This window comes from Nelumbo lutea, chromosome 3 (genome assembly GCF_056320005.1).
Source record: "Nelumbo lutea isolate HS-2025 chromosome 3, American lotus-T2T, whole genome shotgun sequence".
Lineage (NCBI taxonomy): Eukaryota > Viridiplantae > Streptophyta > Magnoliopsida > Proteales > Nelumbonaceae > Nelumbo > Nelumbo lutea.
Genome location: NC_142686.1, coordinates 23064205 through 23081121, shown reverse-complemented (window position 1 = coordinate 23081121; position 16917 = coordinate 23064205). Strand labels below are relative to the sequence as shown.

Here is a 16917-nt window from a genome sequence, read left to right as displayed (position 1 = left end):
TCAAATGGGAAACTGTTGGAAAGAGACTTCCATGATTTTGCCTTGAAAAATCAAAACATAAATTTCAATTAAAAAGTGAGATGCACGTTAATTAAATTGGTAACTTAAAATTAATTTAGATACTCGGTTATTAAAGTTAAAATTAATTAATTAATTATATATTAAAGTAGAATAATGTCACATCATGGCTTGAGCCCCTCTCACATTTTAGCCTTTCTTACTTCCTCATTAGGCCACCACCCCCTTACTCCCTTCTCCCTCTCTTATAATTGCACCTCATCATGCGTGACTCACCCCTCTTTCCTCAATGTTAATCCCTTATATCCCTCCCACTCCCCCCCTCCCCCCCGCTTTCTTCTAAATTATCTATAATTCCTATTTATCTTCTAAATTATCACTAATTTAGTACAGATTCTCTTTAATTATTATAATACAATTATATACCAACTTTAAAATATTTATTCAAAACACAAAAATATCATGGATTAAATGATATTCATATTATTAATAATTTTATACTTTTATAAAATCCATAACGAAATTGTGAACTAACAATATAAATTATAACTTTATAAATTATTCAACTTAAATATTATTCAAATAATAAAAATTTAAATTTAAAAAAATTATTTAAAATATTCAATAACTAAATATTATAAATATCAAAATGTTAAAAATATTATATATAAAACTATTTAATATTATGCAATAACTTTAAAATAAATAAATTTTAAATAATGAAAATTTTTAAATAACAAATTTATGTAATAAATTTGAAATAGTTAAAATAACTAAATTTTAAATAGATAAAATAACCAATTTTTAAATAGTTAAAATAAAAAAAAATTATGTAATAAAATAAAAAAAATTATTAAAAGTAGAAAATTGGTATAATAGATTTCATAATATTTCAATTAATGATAATTTTATATTTTACAAAAATTAATAACAAAATTATTTAATAATAGTATAACTTTTAATTTTGTGGATTATTAAATTCAATAAATAAGTAATATTGAAATAACTACATAGTGATATTATTTAAATAGATGAGTAATATTGTAAATAAATAATTTTAAATATTTTAGATATAAAAAATTAATAAATAAATCATATTATAAATATTATTTAAAAACAAATAAAATAGATTAAATAAAGAAATTCTGTAATAACCTTAAAAATTTTATCAAAAACATAAAAATAAATATAATAGATTTAATAATATTTGATAATAAGAATATAAAATATAAATAATTTACTTTTTTTAAATATTATTAAAATAATGAAAAATAGATTAAATAATTTAGAGGTATTGAAGCTTTCAAATAACAAAAATGGTTAATAACGTTCAAAAAAGTTTTTAATAGATATTAGCAAATAGAATAATAATTGCAATTATTAATGCACTAATAATAAAAACATTATGTAACTTATATTAGTTAATAATTCTAGAAAATAACTTTTAGATAATTGATATTTATTAATAATAATTTTAAAATCTTAATATATATTTATATATACTAAAATTTATATTTATTATATTTTTAGTAATTATTTATTCTATTTTGTGATAAATATATTTTCAATATTTATGTATAAATATATATTTGTTTTTTATTTAATAGAAATTTTCCAATCTACCTATCTATCTATCTATACTAAAGTAGAAATATGCCATGTCATGGCCGGAGCTTTCTCCCTTACCCCAATCGAGAACTATCAAATACTCCTCATTTGAACCTTACTTTCTCCCTCATGAAGCCACATCATCACTGCCTTCTCCCTCTCTCATAATGAATGATTTAATTTATTTAATTAATTATTGGTATTAATTAACATTGTTTTATGATATATCTTTAATTGTTTAATTTATTTAATTAATTAACAATATTAGCAATACATTATTTAATAGTATTTATTAATTAATTATGGTATTTATTTAACTAAATACCATAATTAATATAAATATTGTTAATTAATGAATTACTAATTAATTATATCAAAATACTATTAATTAATAGTATTTTTATAAATATTGTTTTTTAATTAAATAACTAAATAAATACCATAATTAATAACAAAAAATATTGTAATTAATTAGGTATTTATTTATTTATTTTAGGGATTATGGTAATTTTGGTATGCTCAAGGGCATTTTAGTCAATTTGGGTCTAAGGAGGCCAAAACAAATTCTAATCTAATGGTGGGTATTTTGGGTTAAAAATGAAGGGTTGAGATGGATTTGAGTATAGACATTGCTTTTGCGTATACATGCTAATAAGATTCACCAAAATGGAATCTTTTTATATAGAGGGCAAACAAGGGCATTTTTGGTTGAAATTTTACAAGGTGGGGTTTTAAGGCATTTTAAATCAATTGGTGGGGTCAGATTGGTCTAAATAGGCTCGGATTAGGCGGATCTAGAAGGGTAGTGATTCAATTAATTTATTAACTTTAAAACATAATCTGGTGTGATGGAAGGGAAAATTAAGGAATCTTTTATTGAAATTTGGTAGGGTAGTGCTTATGAGCATTATAGGTTGATTTGGTAGGGTCATATTGGCCCAATTATGGCAAGATCGGGTAGATTCAAAAAGGATTTAATCCAGTCAATGTAAAGCTTTGAAATTGAATCTTGGTGGAATATAGGGGGCAAACAAAGGTATTTTGGCTGAATTTTTGTGGGTAGGGTTTTTAGGGTGTCTAGGATCTTGTGAAAACTAGGGTGCTCACGGTTTGGTGATTTTCTAGACCGAACCAATATGTTCGGCTTTTACATTTAACCGAATCGATGCAACCAATTAACCGGTCGACCGATTAACCGTGGTTTGGTTTTTTTGTTTTTTTACAAAATTAAAAAAAAAAAGGAAAAACACAATCGAAGAGAACTAGGACTGTCAGTATCACCAAGATGTAGTAGAGCCTCTAACCCGTTGGGATCGCCAGTGTCGTTCGAAAGAGAGAGAGAGAGAGAGAGAGAGAGAGAGAGAGAGAGCTCAAAGAGAGAGTCCGTTGCCCGTTGGGGAAAAGGGAAAAGGGAAAGAAGGAGAGCTCAGAGACAGAGAGCTCAAAAAACTGGGAGAGTAGGAGTCTAAGAGAGTGAGAGTCCGAGAGAGAAAGAGAGAGAGAGACAGACAGAGAGCTCAAAGTGATTGAGAGAGAGAGAGAGAGAGAGAGGGAAAGAAAGGGAAAAATCCATGCGCAATGGGTGTCATATCAAACAGGTTGTTCGTCAATCTGGCTACCAGTCAGCCAAACTGGCGAACTTGCTGAAAGCCTCAGATTCTCAATTCGGCAATCTAAACACTCTCAGATTGTCAAACTTTTTTATTAGATTTAAAAATAAATAAATTATAATATATATAATATGAAATAAAAATATATTATCAGTCGGTTCGGTTAACCGCCGGTTTTTTTAAATGGTTAACTGAAACTGAATTGAAATTGTTGGTTTTTTTAAAACATCGAACTGAAACCGAACTGACCAATTCGGATAACCAATTTTTTGGTTCAGTTTTGATCGGTTTTTCTCGCTTGATTCGGTTTTCAGTTTTTTTCTCACCCCTAATGGAAACATCTAATTGATTTTGGAGGACCAAAATCATAAAATTTTGGGTCAACGAGAGCATTCAAAATGGAATATTTATTCGATGTTGGGGAAAATGGGGGAATTTTAAGTTGAAAATTTATGGGTAGATTTTTGTGTGTCTATGGTTCAATTATATGGTCTAATTGATCCAGAGGTGTTAGGATCAAGGAGATTTGAGTTGGGTGCTTCAAACTAACGAGTGGGTTCGAAAGTGAATCTTGGTTTGATAAAAGAATAAATGGAGAGGAATCTTGGGTTGAAATTTCAGGGGTAGAAATTTTGGGAGGGCCTAGGTCTGATGATGGTGTTCAAGGATTTTAGGTATTTCAGAAGAATCGAAATGGTCCAATCAGGTATTCAAGGTAAATTGGTGTTTCAACGACGAATTGAGCAAAAATCAAGTGCTGAAAATGGGATTTGTAAATGTATTGGTCTCTTGGGTCATTTGGTGGGGTTTGATTGGTCCATAAATGGTATGATTAAGTGCATTTAAGAAATAAGTATCTTAGCCAATAAGATAGCCAAAATTAAAATCATAATATAGGATTAAGTGAGGGATATGTGTGATGAAATTTTGTGATAAGATGTTTATAAGTATCTATGGCTTTTTAAAATCCCATTAACTCTAATTTACAATTCGGTTTAAAAAATCATGTACATCACACGCTTCCAACTAATATATAACTAATTTATATATTTTGTCCTTTGCTTGCACTCCTGCATGGCATGTGAATTGACGCTAGCATTAGTAAAGAGACTTAATAAAAGACTGGCATGATTGAAGGTTATGATATGGCAATTCAGATTTCCTGCCCATAGGAGACCTTATTAATCTTTGATAGACAGATTAGGAATGCAACTGAATCCGATCAGATAGGATTTCAAAAAGGTCAATTTAAATTTGAATACGTTAAGGATGCCAGATACCTGAAATTGATATTATCCGAATTAATTTCTTTAAAACTTAACAAATTTATTAAAAGAAAAAACATAACAATCTATATAAAAAGGCAAACAATAAAAGCATTTTTTATTGAATTCCTTCATAGCAGATAGGGATGATCCAAATTCAATCCAATTTTTTATCAGATCCTATTATTGGATCTAATGTCAAAATCTGGTTGATAGATATCCAAACCCGATAAAATAGGATCCAATTTGAATTCATTCTATTTAATATCATGATTATAGTTGAAGTTCTTAGACCATTGTATTAGTTAAATATGATTTATAAACTCTGAAGGTCAAATCAGCCCCACACAACGTCCCATAGCATATCCCCATCATGTTGGAACATCTCCCGATGATAATACCAGAAATCATAGAGATGTTCCCAATACACGGTAGGGGTGTGCTGTGGGATGTTGTAGGGGGTAATCTTGCGGGGTCTGATTTGAACTCTAAAATTTGTGCTCTCTCTATATATCTCTCTCTTAGTCGCCCTTTTGTCACAAGTGACTCCTTCACCACGCCATCAAGCACCTACCACAGTGCCATCAGACTGTCTACAACATACCTTCATGATATCATCATGTGTGTCATGGGTGGGCTATGTATGTATTTTGTAAGGGAGGACCGTCAATGGCATTATTGTAATTACTTAGTATAATTTCCCACCCTTTTGATGTATTCTTTTCACTCCCCCAAAAGCTTAATGTACTCTTTGAGGGGAGGTAGGTAGTCGAGTGAGTCATAAGTGTGTAAAGGTTAAGCATGAGACCCCCTCGATATTGAATAGTGTGCTTGTGCTTACCATCGATTAATGCAATACAAGTTGCCTTTTGTCTAATTGTGTGCCTTCTTGTTGCCTTTTGTGTGTTGTTGCTTGCATTTATAGGCTTTCTCAACCCCATCAAGCGTCGCACAGGGCCTCGTCGATTACCCCCGTGATAGTTGGTATCAGAGTAGGAGCTCCTTCCTAGCCATTTGACCCGCGACGTGAGTGACAGTATGAAGCACAATAGGGACATCATGGAGGAGATCGAGCATGGACTCTCCACATCCCATGAGCCCGATGATGCACCCGTCGATGACATCGACAAGGACAAGGCACCAAAGCCTAGCAAACATGAGAAATCTACCAACAAGTATGCAGCCATTGACTTGCGCTCGCTATGTTGTGAAGCCATTGTAGGTGAGATGCGAGATTCAGTAGATGAGCTACACCACAACATGGAAGCCATGGAGAGTACACTGGTGGAAGTGGAAGGCCGCCTAAGCGAAGTTGTGGATGAGGTCTGCGACATACTTAATGGCACGCTCAAAGAATTCTGCAGCACTGCGTGCCAACAAGAAGAAAACTCATCCAACTCGCATGTCCAAGACAAGCTTGATAGCTTTCAAGCCCAACTCAACGAGATGAAGAGAGAATGGGCAACGTGGAGACGAACCATCTCCACATCAATGGCCACTTAGGCCAAACTGAATCAGATGAAGACAGAATGGGCATCAATGAAGTCAGTCGTGTGTTCCTCCTCTGACGTCCAAGCTCAACTAGAGGAACTGAAGGCCGAATGTGCAATCCTGAAGAAGGCCATCACCAATCCGGCCAGCCCCTCCTTTGTACACACTCCCTCCCATATCAAGATTAGGGAGCCAACTCCCTATTCAGGTTCACACAATGCGCGGGAGCTCAACAACTTTTTGTGGCAAAAGGGAGCAGTACCTTGTCGTAGCCAATGTGACTGACGAAACGACTCAAGTGCATAAAGCTACTATGTATTTGACTGATGTTGTTGTGTTGTGGTGGTGAAGAAGGTGTGTTGACATAGAACATGGTATGTGTCATCCGTACCTGGGCTAACTTTAAGCGAGAGCTGAAGAGGTAGTTCTACCCAGAGAACGTGGAGTACCTCGCTCGTCGCAAGATGAAGACTCTCAAGCACGGTGACTCGCTCCATGAATATGTCAAAGAATTTTCAGCCCTCACATTGGAAGTCACTGATATGTCAGACAATGACTTATTGTTCAACTTCATGGATGGCCTAAAACCTTGGGCCAAGCTCAAGCTCCAACGGCGTAATGTTCAGGACCTTGCCTCCGCCATGGCCGTGGCCGAACAACTTATTGAACTGAGACTGTCTGATGATGAAGGAAGCAAACCAACCAGCCCACGTACCACACATTCAAGTGGGGGAGATAGACAACCAAGTCCCTCAAAGGAAAAGTAGTCCTTCAACCACAAACCATTCAAGCACCACAAAGGGAAGTAGCCACTATCATACCTTGAGGCCATCAGGAAAGGACTTAGGCATAGAAAACCCCAACAGAACAAACCAACCCAACCATGCCACACAAATATACACATTGGCCTTGGATGACAGCTGGTTCATGGAATAGTAGAAGAACCTTCCTTCCGCATCAGCAACTCTAAGGGACCAGCCGAAGCCGATCTCCGAGGACATAGATAGAATTGAGTGGGGGAGACTATCACAAGTAACTCCTTCACCGCACCATCAAGCACCTACTGCCGTGCCATCAGAGTGCCTACAGCGTGCCTTCATGGTGTCATCATGTGTGTCATGGGTGGCTATGTATGCATCTTGTAAGTGGGGACTGCCAATGGCGTTATTGTAATTACTTAGTATGATTTTCCACTCTTTTGATATTTTCTTTTGTCACTCCCCCAAAATTTTAATGTAATCTTTGAGATGAGGTAAGTAGTCGAGTGAGTCATAAGTGTGTAAAAGTTAAGCACGAGATCCCTTCGATACTGAACTGTGTGCTTATGCTTACCATCGATTAATACAATACAAGTTGTCTTTTGTCTAATTTGTATGCCTTCTTGTTGCCTTTTGTGTATTGTTGCTTGTATTTGTAAGATTTCTCAAATCCATCGAGCACCGCACGGGGCCTCGTCGATTACTTCGTCGCACTTTGTCGATTCATGAATCATGAAACGTCCCCTTCGTAGCAAAAGTGGGCTGATGGTCCTTACTCATCCATCTATCCGATTAGTGATTACAAGAGTACAAGACTTCTCAAAGTTAGGGAACAACTCGGTCCAGGCCAGTCGCTTCACTTGTACATCTTTCAACTATCACTTGTGTGTGAACACGAGACCTTTCCCTTCTTCACTGTTGTTATTCATCATCAACTGAAGAAAAATTATGCATGTGTGTGTGCTGTCAGTGTAGGAGAAATGCAGACAAAATGTTGGCGATACACCCATTGGCCATTGCCACTCTCAAATCTTTCCAACTCCTGTTCGCTGTTGATTCATCCAAAACTGAAGGACCTGACCCATTGCATCATTGATTATATCAGCTATTCTGATATTAAAATTCCGTAGAGATAGAAACTGTAGGAGCTAAAGAGTAATTTGTAGATGAAAGGACTCCACACTCTTCGCTCTTTCCATTATAATATATATAGATTTTCTTGGCATGTTTGGCTATACAAGTTATCAAGGAGATTATGAGCCCCTTAATAGATGAAGCCAAAATTGGGTTATTACTATACCATCAAGTGTTTTATTATTTAATTATTCACTTCAGCTACTTCAATAGTTGCTAAATGGCCACTTCAATCCATAAACACGTATCGGATTAATGTACTAGAAAGTTCATTATTTTTCCTGCTGATCTACAGAAGTAGGTCAGTCAACAACAAAAGAACTGTAATATTATAAGAAAGAGAAATCATACAAGGTTTTCAGTAAAAATTAAAGGAGTACTCAACCAAAATCTATCTTCCTCCCTATGGGACTTAATTAGCTTCCCCATCATCATAATCCATAAACATTTCTGTAATTTTGTTCCTATATATTAATTAACATGACAAAAAATAACAGAATTCATACAAGAAGACCTAAATATTTAAGGTATACAGTCTCCATTTCCCTTCAAAGCAGACACAACTAATGGCGAGTTTATCAGAATTAATTACACAGCAAAACAGAACACTTCAAAGACTGTAACCAGCTCCACCACACTTTCTTTAATTACACAAGCTCTCCCCCTCCCCCTGCAATCAGCATTAATACAACCAGAATTACAAGAAATGACAACATTATTATCTTTACTACGAACCCATCCTTAATTACCCGGTCAATTTACTTACCTGAGATCACTTACAACAGCTATTACTATTAGAAAGACTCCATTCATTCACACTCTGAATTTGAAATAAAGCATCTTCCAGGCTAACATCAACACCTCTTGAGGTCAGCCCACCCTACTAGAGTTTATCGACCCATATTATGCATCCCTTTTTTTTTGTATAAAAATGTCATTCATTAAACAGAGAAAGAAACACTACAACAAGGACAGAAGGAACTCAAAGACCACCGAGACAAACTAACACAAGACACAAACACAACCTACAACCACCCACTAATAGACCCAACATAGAGACCGACCAAACAACAAAAAAGCTAAGTAACAGCAGCATCAATATTTAGAAAAGCTAACAGCCAATACTTTGGGCTGATCTCGAGCTCTAGACCATTGTATGGTTTTGTTAGTTCTGTAAGCAATGTGGATTGAGGTCGAGCCCACCTTGTATGGACTCTCTAATGAAGCAAACAATATAATGTGTTTCTCATGAACCAGAAGAGTAATATCCAATATGAAATTTCAATTGCCATATAAATTACGATTCTACATCAATTATATTGTTTGCTTCATTAGAGATGCCATACAAGGTGGGCTCAACCTCAATCCACATGGGTTCATTGCTTGTTCATTGCTTACAGAACTAACAAAACCATACAAAGGTGTAGAGCTCAAGACCAGCCCAAAGTACATTGGACTAGTCCTCATTGGTCCGATTAATCCTATGTAATGCCAAAAGAATGGCAGCCTTTTGTTCGCCCTCTCAGAGGCACTACAATCTATGTCGCTTCCTGTTTGTCCCAGAGCTCCCATGAATCAAGCGATGAGGTCTACACACATAAAAGCTAAAGGCATTTATGAAGAAAATTCAATGCATTCTCCCTTAGCTTTCAGGGAAACAGCTGTTTGATAGATGGAAAGTGACGAGTGTAGAAACAAAACTGTCCTGTTCTAATTGCGTATCATGACTCTGACATTACTTGTATCCTCAACAAATTTTACTTTTATAATTCATTTCCGGCCATGAAAATGCGGAATTAACAGTATAAATAAAACGGGAAAAAATCACAAGGATCACTAACTGGTTACATCAACTTTCAAACAATCTATAAATAGAGGGTGGGTGTTAGTGAAGAGGATATCTTAAACATCAAAAAACAGGGAAAGAAAAGAGAAAAAAAAAAAAAGATGAAGAGAAGTAGTCATGACAGAAGGAGAAAGGGAGGGATGAGAACAATGCCCTTCATTTTCTGTAAGCTTTCTTACCATGTTAAAATGAAGATATATACATCATATTCATCATCATTTCTGTTGCTTTGGTCTGTTATTGATAGTTTTCTGATGCAATTTTTCTTTTTCTTTGTTTTTTCGTTGTGCAGTAAATGAAATATCTGAGAAGTTGGCTGTGGTTGGCTTTAATTCTAATATGATTAGCTACTTGACACAGCAGCTACACATGCCTCTAACTAAGGCAGCCAACACACAAACCAACTTCGGGGGAACTGCAAGCTTGACACCATTGCTTGGAGCCTTTGTTGCAGATTCATTCGTGGGACGCTTTTGGACGATAACTATGGGTTCCATTATATACCAAATAGTAAACACCAATCTCTCTCTCTCTCTCCGTGGTTTTGACTTTTGAGAGTAAAATAAGGATGTGTATATGTTGATATATATATATATATATATGTGTGTGTGTACGTTTAGGGAATGACAAGCTTGACTACATCAGCGATCCTTCCACAGCTGAGGCCACCCCCTTGCAAAGGGAAGCAAGTGTGCCAGGAGGCCGACGCTGGAGAGCTAGCCATCCTCTATGTGTCTCTACTACTGACGGCCGTCGGCGCGGGTGGAATTCGTGCTTGTGCGGTGGCATTTGGCGCAGATCAGTTTGATCAGACGGAGGAGAAGCAAAAAGCTAGAACATGGAAGTTCTTCAATTGGTACTACTTTTCGATGGGTGTCTCCATCCTTCTGGCTGTGACAGTGATTGTGTACATTCAGGACAATATCGGCTGGGGGTGGGGCTTTGAAGTCCCAACCATTGCCATGTTTCTCTCCATTCTCATATTCATCGTTGGCTACCCACTCTATCGAAACCTGGATCCCTCCGGGAGCCCCTTCACTCGCTTGCTACAGGTGATTGTAGCTGCCTGGAGGAAGAGAACGTTGCCTACACTTTCTGATCCCAGATTACTCTACGAGAATGAGGAGCTTGATGCCTCCATTTCTGCAACCGAAAAGCTTCTTCGCAGTAAACAATTCAAGTGAGCTCATTATTTTCTTCTATAATTTCCCATTTCATCAATTGTTTATTCGATTATTAATATTTAATAGAAGATAGAATTATTATAATTGATAAGGGAGGCACCAATTAATCATTATTTTCTTCTATAATTTTCTATTACGTGTGAATGGTATAACCCACAATGACACAATACGAATAAACAAAAGGCCTTTATCATTATCATCTAATCCTTGTCCCATTCAGCTACATGAATCCTCTGGTGCTTAACTGCGTTTTTGGTCCTGTCCTGTCCACGATTATAATTGGTGTTGGGTTAGTTGGGATCATCCCCATTCTTATTTTTCACCAGTGGACAAAAAGGGGTATCTGATATTATACATCACATGTCATATTATTTAAGCTATAATGGTATTGAGTTATTTAAAATTGAATTATTTTATTGAAATTTTAAATAATTTCTACTATTTTATTGAATTATAAATTCTACTATTTTATTGAAAATTTAAATAATTCAATAATTGTTTATTGAATTATTTAAAATTTTTAGTAAAAATATTTTTGTTACTTTTTAATTAATTTTCACTTATTTTTGTCAAAATAAATTTTTATTGGTATATAAATTTATCGATGATATTTTCAAATTAATTTGCGTTATTGAGTATAATTACTTATTTATAATTGATTGTGTAACTCAGTGTTTTCAACTTGTCGTTGACCCAGCCGGTTGAATCGTTTGAACCGTCACCCAACCAAGATTCTAGGTCTGGTTCAATCAAGACCCATCAAACAGTTAAAAACCATTGATTTGGTTAAGAACCTTTCGACCTAGTCGGTTCAACTATTGACCCATTCAACCTTGTCACAAGTTGCACACTCAGTGTACGCAAACTTTCGGAGGCCATAACTTTGCACTTTGATGTCCGATTGGGGTGATTTTTTTTTTTTTTTGATAACTTTTCAATGCGTCCCAAGGAATCATAGGTACCTCGCATTTTTTTAAATAAAAAATTAAAAATTGAGTTAAAAATATAAATTAAATATAAAAATACATATAACATATCTAAAACATATTTATACATTATTTATTGATAAAATATATATTTATACACATATATACATATGTATATAAATACATATATATAATGACGTGGGACGGTCTGAACCGTTCGACCTGCGACTTAGAGACAAAAACAATTCGACTTCCGAGTCAATTTTTAAAACATTGTTGTTTGTATATGAGATGTATAAAATTAAAAAGTGTGGTGTGGATGGACCTATAGAACATTTCTCATCCATGTTATAGAACACCCCCTAAATCATTTCTTTTTAATTCCACCCAAGTCATTTTCAATCTATCCCCAACTCTTCTATGGCCTTCAACATGTAACTGATCACTTTTTCTAAAAAGTGTTGTATATGAGTTCAGATCTATTAGCCACGTTCAGTCAATCACACATCTGGAGCATCAACTGTACTTTATGTTGTTCTTCCCAACATACAACTAGATGAGCTTGGCCAGTAATGTGGAGTTTACATCTCCGCCCCACAGCACATCCTTGCCGTGTATTGGGAACATCTCCCAATGATGACATTGGTTCTGGTACTATCATCTGGAGATGTTTCCAATACAAGATGGAGATGTGCTGTGGGGTGGCCTCAATTGTGAGGCAAAGATGTAAACTCTGCAATGTATTGTGGTCAACAGATTGTGGTCATAGTAGATGGTCTTCTATGCACCAAAGCAAACCATCTCAATCTACTTTCATTATTAAGACTCCATATAACTTCATTTCTAACCCTGTCCTTTCCGGACATGCTGTTTCTCAACTACCCAACACTCTCTTCATATAATATAGCTGACTTTACAACTATTTTAAAGAATTTTTTCTTTTAATTGAACTAGTACTTGCCTATCACATAAGATTCCGGGTGGATCCATCCATTTTACCCAACTTGCTCTAACTTTATGGGTGACATCATCTTCAATCTCTCATTTGTTTTGAATTATTGAACCAAGATAACCAAGGTAATGAAAGAGGTCAAAGTATTGTCTCTTGGTCTCCAATCCTAGATTTACCCTGGTTTGCACTCCTATTACAATTAAATTTTCATTGCATATATAATCCTACTCATTTAATAAGAGATAAACTTAATCATTTTTGTACGGTAAGAGAAGATTCAGGAGTACCAAAAACTAGGAAATGATTCTCTGCTACATATTAATTGTAAGCAGCTATGTGCATGCTGCTTTCTACGATAAAAAACAAATCTGGTTTTGATTTAATGCTTTTGTTGGGAAATAATAATCCAAGGAAGGACTTGTTCTATGGGTAATTCGGTCATTACATGATTACAAGGGCCTGTTTGAGCTTTGAAAGCCTATTCTAAAAGGTATCTTCCCTTGGATTCAATTTAGTATTCCCCTTCTCTTGTTTTTGACCATTTGGGGTCTGCCAGAAATTTGTTTTCTGTCCTAAATTTTATTTTGCTTTCCAATTTCTATCATAAACTTTACTTCAGTGAGTTGGCCTGTTAAATATTGAATATAAGAACAATTAATAAGATGGTAAACAAAAAATCTAGACTTGATATTTCATTTTCTCATGGGTTCGTAGGAAAGCAACATACATAATATAAAACTAAATTTATAGATCTTCAAATTTCATGAAACTAGCATCATATTTATGTAATGGCATCTCTGTTCCATGACCATAAAATTCCTGGGCCTCATTTAAAGAACGTTTAAAAGAGGGGAGTGATCGGGATCGGGGCACATCCCTTCTTTGTTAAACTAGGCACAACCCACTGTTTGATAACACGGGTGTTTGTCTTCTAATTAAGGGGTGTGTTCCCTTCATTAAGAAAAATGTGCCCAAATCACTATATATATATATATGAAAATTATCTAATAATTCAATTGTCTATCATACTAAAATTGTTCAACAATAGACTGAAATAGTGAGTAAACAACATTATCTGTAAGGGAGAAATTTTAGTTACCAAGTCTAATGGAGTTTTCATGTCTTTTGAACTTATAAAACTTTGAACAGATTCCTTCTCACAAAAAAAAAAAAAAAAAAAAAGATTCATTGCCATATATTCCTGAAGTGCACATACCATATATATGAATGGTCATTCAAACCACGCAAACCTGGAGATTGGGTGGAGACCATCCAATTGGTGATCAACTATTGGGTGAAATACAAGTCAGAGTACTGACAGTAGGATCTCATCCAATTCACTTTTTAAAAGAAATTTGCGTGTTTTATTCAGTCCATGGACCATGCCATCCATCAAGATGTGGCCAACAATTAAAGCTTGTCATTTGTTATCCCTCCTCTCTCTCTCTCTCTCTGGATTCTGGATTTGCCCCATCCTTATTGCCATGCCCATTTTTGTCTATAGGTGGGCCTAGGTTGACTCCACTCTCCAGTTACTGTGCACTCAGACGGTCCTTATGCTATAGGTTATGTTTGGTTTGATAGAAAATGAAAGAAAAACAGTAAATTGAGGGAAAGTTCTTAATGATTCTTACAAAAACAGCGTTAGAAAACTAATTGGGCCTAGGGTTATAGGAACCCATCCTAGAGGAATTAAAAACAAAGAAAATTTTATAGCTTTCAATGGGTTGGGTGTGTTGGTTACTTGGTTTTGGTTCAGCATGTGGAGACTGGCTCTTGCTGTTTCCACTGATTAAGGCCTGAAACGATTATATAGTTAATTTGGGTTAAAAACACTTGTTTTATTCAACAGATTATTATTTTACTGTCAGTTTTGTTAAGATTAACTATAAAAAAATGAAGTTCTAAGTTATTATTATAATAGAGAACTATAGATGTCAAATATAATTGGGTCAGATCCAATTATCCCAAATAATAATTGGTTTTATGGGTCTATCTTATGGAACCGATTATTAATAATCGATTAAGACTGATCCATTCTTTTTGAAAAAACCACAGATATAATTTCTTAAGAGTGTAAGCTATCTTTTTAACACTAGCCCATCCAAATAGCCCAACCCTAATCTATCTAGTCAACCCACTCAGATATGAGATAACCCATCTAGATCAATCTCAAATAATTTTGATATAAAAAATATTTGGCTTGTTTGAATTAAGAAAATTTTGGGAAGATTAGGAAAAATGGAAACCGGACCTCTGAGTAATAAGTTAATTCTACTGAGGTCTTTCATCATTAAAAATAAATAAATGAATGAATTAATTAATTAAAAGGAGGGAAATCAGAAGGCGATTACACAAACATCTTTGGGTATCAGAATCGACACTAACTATTTTTCACTTGTTTACTCCCTCTCAGAGGCAGAGACAGAGTCAGACCTACTATATTCGTTCAATTCCTCTATATATGTCAAATTTTAATTCCTTACGAAAGCAATGCAATGCAGATTTCTAGATAAGGCGGCTATTGTCACCGAAGAAGACAATCTCAAAGCTTCACCCACACCAAATCCATGGAGACTAAGTACAGTCCACCGGGTTGAAGAGCTGAAATCTCTTATTCGAATGGTGCCAATATGGGCTGCCGGGATCCTTCTCTTCACAGCTTATGCACAGCAGAACACTTTCTCCCTACAACAAGCTCGAACCGTGGATCGGCACATCACCCGTTCCTTCGAAATTCCTCCAGGCTCCATGCTCGTCTTTACCATGTCTTCCATGCTCATAACCATCACCTTCTATGACCGCATTTTCGTCCCCATTGCTCGCCGCTTCACCGGCCTCGACAGGGGCATCTCCGTCCTACAGCGCATTGGCATTGGCTTCGTCATCTCACTGCTCGCCACCCTCGTCTCCGGCTTCGTTGAGATCAAGCGAAAACACGTCGCTTCAGTGCATGGCCTCACCGACAGCCCCAAATCCACCATCCCACTTTCAGTCTGCTGGTTCATCCCACAGTACAGTCTCCATGGTATGGCTGAAGCCTTCACGGCTATTGGGCACCTCGAGTTCTTCTATGATCAGGCCCCGGAGAGCATGAAGAGCACCGCCACCGCACTCTTTTGGACGGCAATATCAGCAGGCAATTACGTTAGTACACTGCTGGTCACGCTTGTGCACAAGTTCAGTGCAGGGTCAGGAGGTTCAAACTGGCTTCCGGACAACAATCTTAACAAGGGAAAATTGGAATACTTCTACTGGTTGATCACATTGTTGCAGGCTTTGAATCTTGTCTACTACTTGATATGTGCAAGGTTGTATACGTTCAAACCAATCCAGCTCCGCCGAAAGGAAGATGTTGACTCTCAAGAGGGAGTCGAGCTCACTGGTCCGGTGTAGTTGAATCTTTTAGTAGAAGATCTCTGGAAATAGTTTGGGATCTTAATTATGCTGTAAATTAAACAACAGTGCAACCCAAGATATGTGAATGATGGAAGTTGAGCGATCGAATGAACGAAGAAGATATGCTTAAACAGACGAAAAAGAAACAACCAACCAAATGCACCTTTAATTAACAGAAATTTTTTATGCTATATGATTTTCTTTCTTTGCATGAAGTAAAAATAACGGTTTCATTATTGGGTCAATTAAGGAGATTTGCTAATGATAAAGAAAGAGAATAAAAACCTTTACAGGGATCCCAGTTATAACAACTTAATATTTTAGGTTGAATGATCACTTGGCATGATATTAGAGTATGTTTGATCAAGTGATTTAGTGTTCGTCCTCATCGACTCTATTATAATTGATTAAATTTCAGAACAAAGTTTGAATTAAGGTGAATTTGATTGTAATACTCATCACATTGTAGTGTTTATTATGTTTGATCGAGTGGTTTAATGTTCAATCTTATGGACTCCATTATAATTAATTAAATATCATAACAATTAATGTTTGAATTAATTAGGTGAACGTGATTGTGATACTCATTATATTATTAATGGTTTCAAAAGAAAACAATTCAATACAAGGATTGTTTCTTTAGGAAACATATCTGAATCAATCTTTGACAATTGTAGTAGATCAGTTTATTGAAACAGAAAAACTAGACAAAATTCGGCAAAGGGT

The 16917-nt window shown here is 35.5% G+C and overlaps 1 protein-coding gene across 2 annotated transcripts; it reads left to right on the top strand.

The window, feature by feature from the left end:
• The first annotated feature begins 9789 nt into the window (after positions 1-9789).
• On the top strand, positions 9790-16382 carry LOC148863609 (protein NRT1/ PTR FAMILY 3.1-like). 2 transcript variants are annotated; one of them, XM_088979621.1, is made up of 4 exons: positions 9790-9895; positions 10023-10240; positions 10390-10910; positions 15297-16382. In XM_088979621.1, the coding sequence occupies exons 1-4, from the start codon at positions 9832-9834 to the stop codon at positions 16186-16188; spliced, it is 1695 nt and encodes a 564-aa protein (XP_088835747.1). In that variant the 5' UTR covers positions 9790-9831; the 3' UTR covers positions 16189-16382. The 2 variants fall into 2 exon arrangements, with proteins under 2 accessions (XP_088835747.1, XP_088835746.1); XM_088979620.1 differs by having other exon boundaries at positions 10351-10910.
• The last annotated feature ends 535 nt before the right edge of the window (positions 16383-16917 follow it).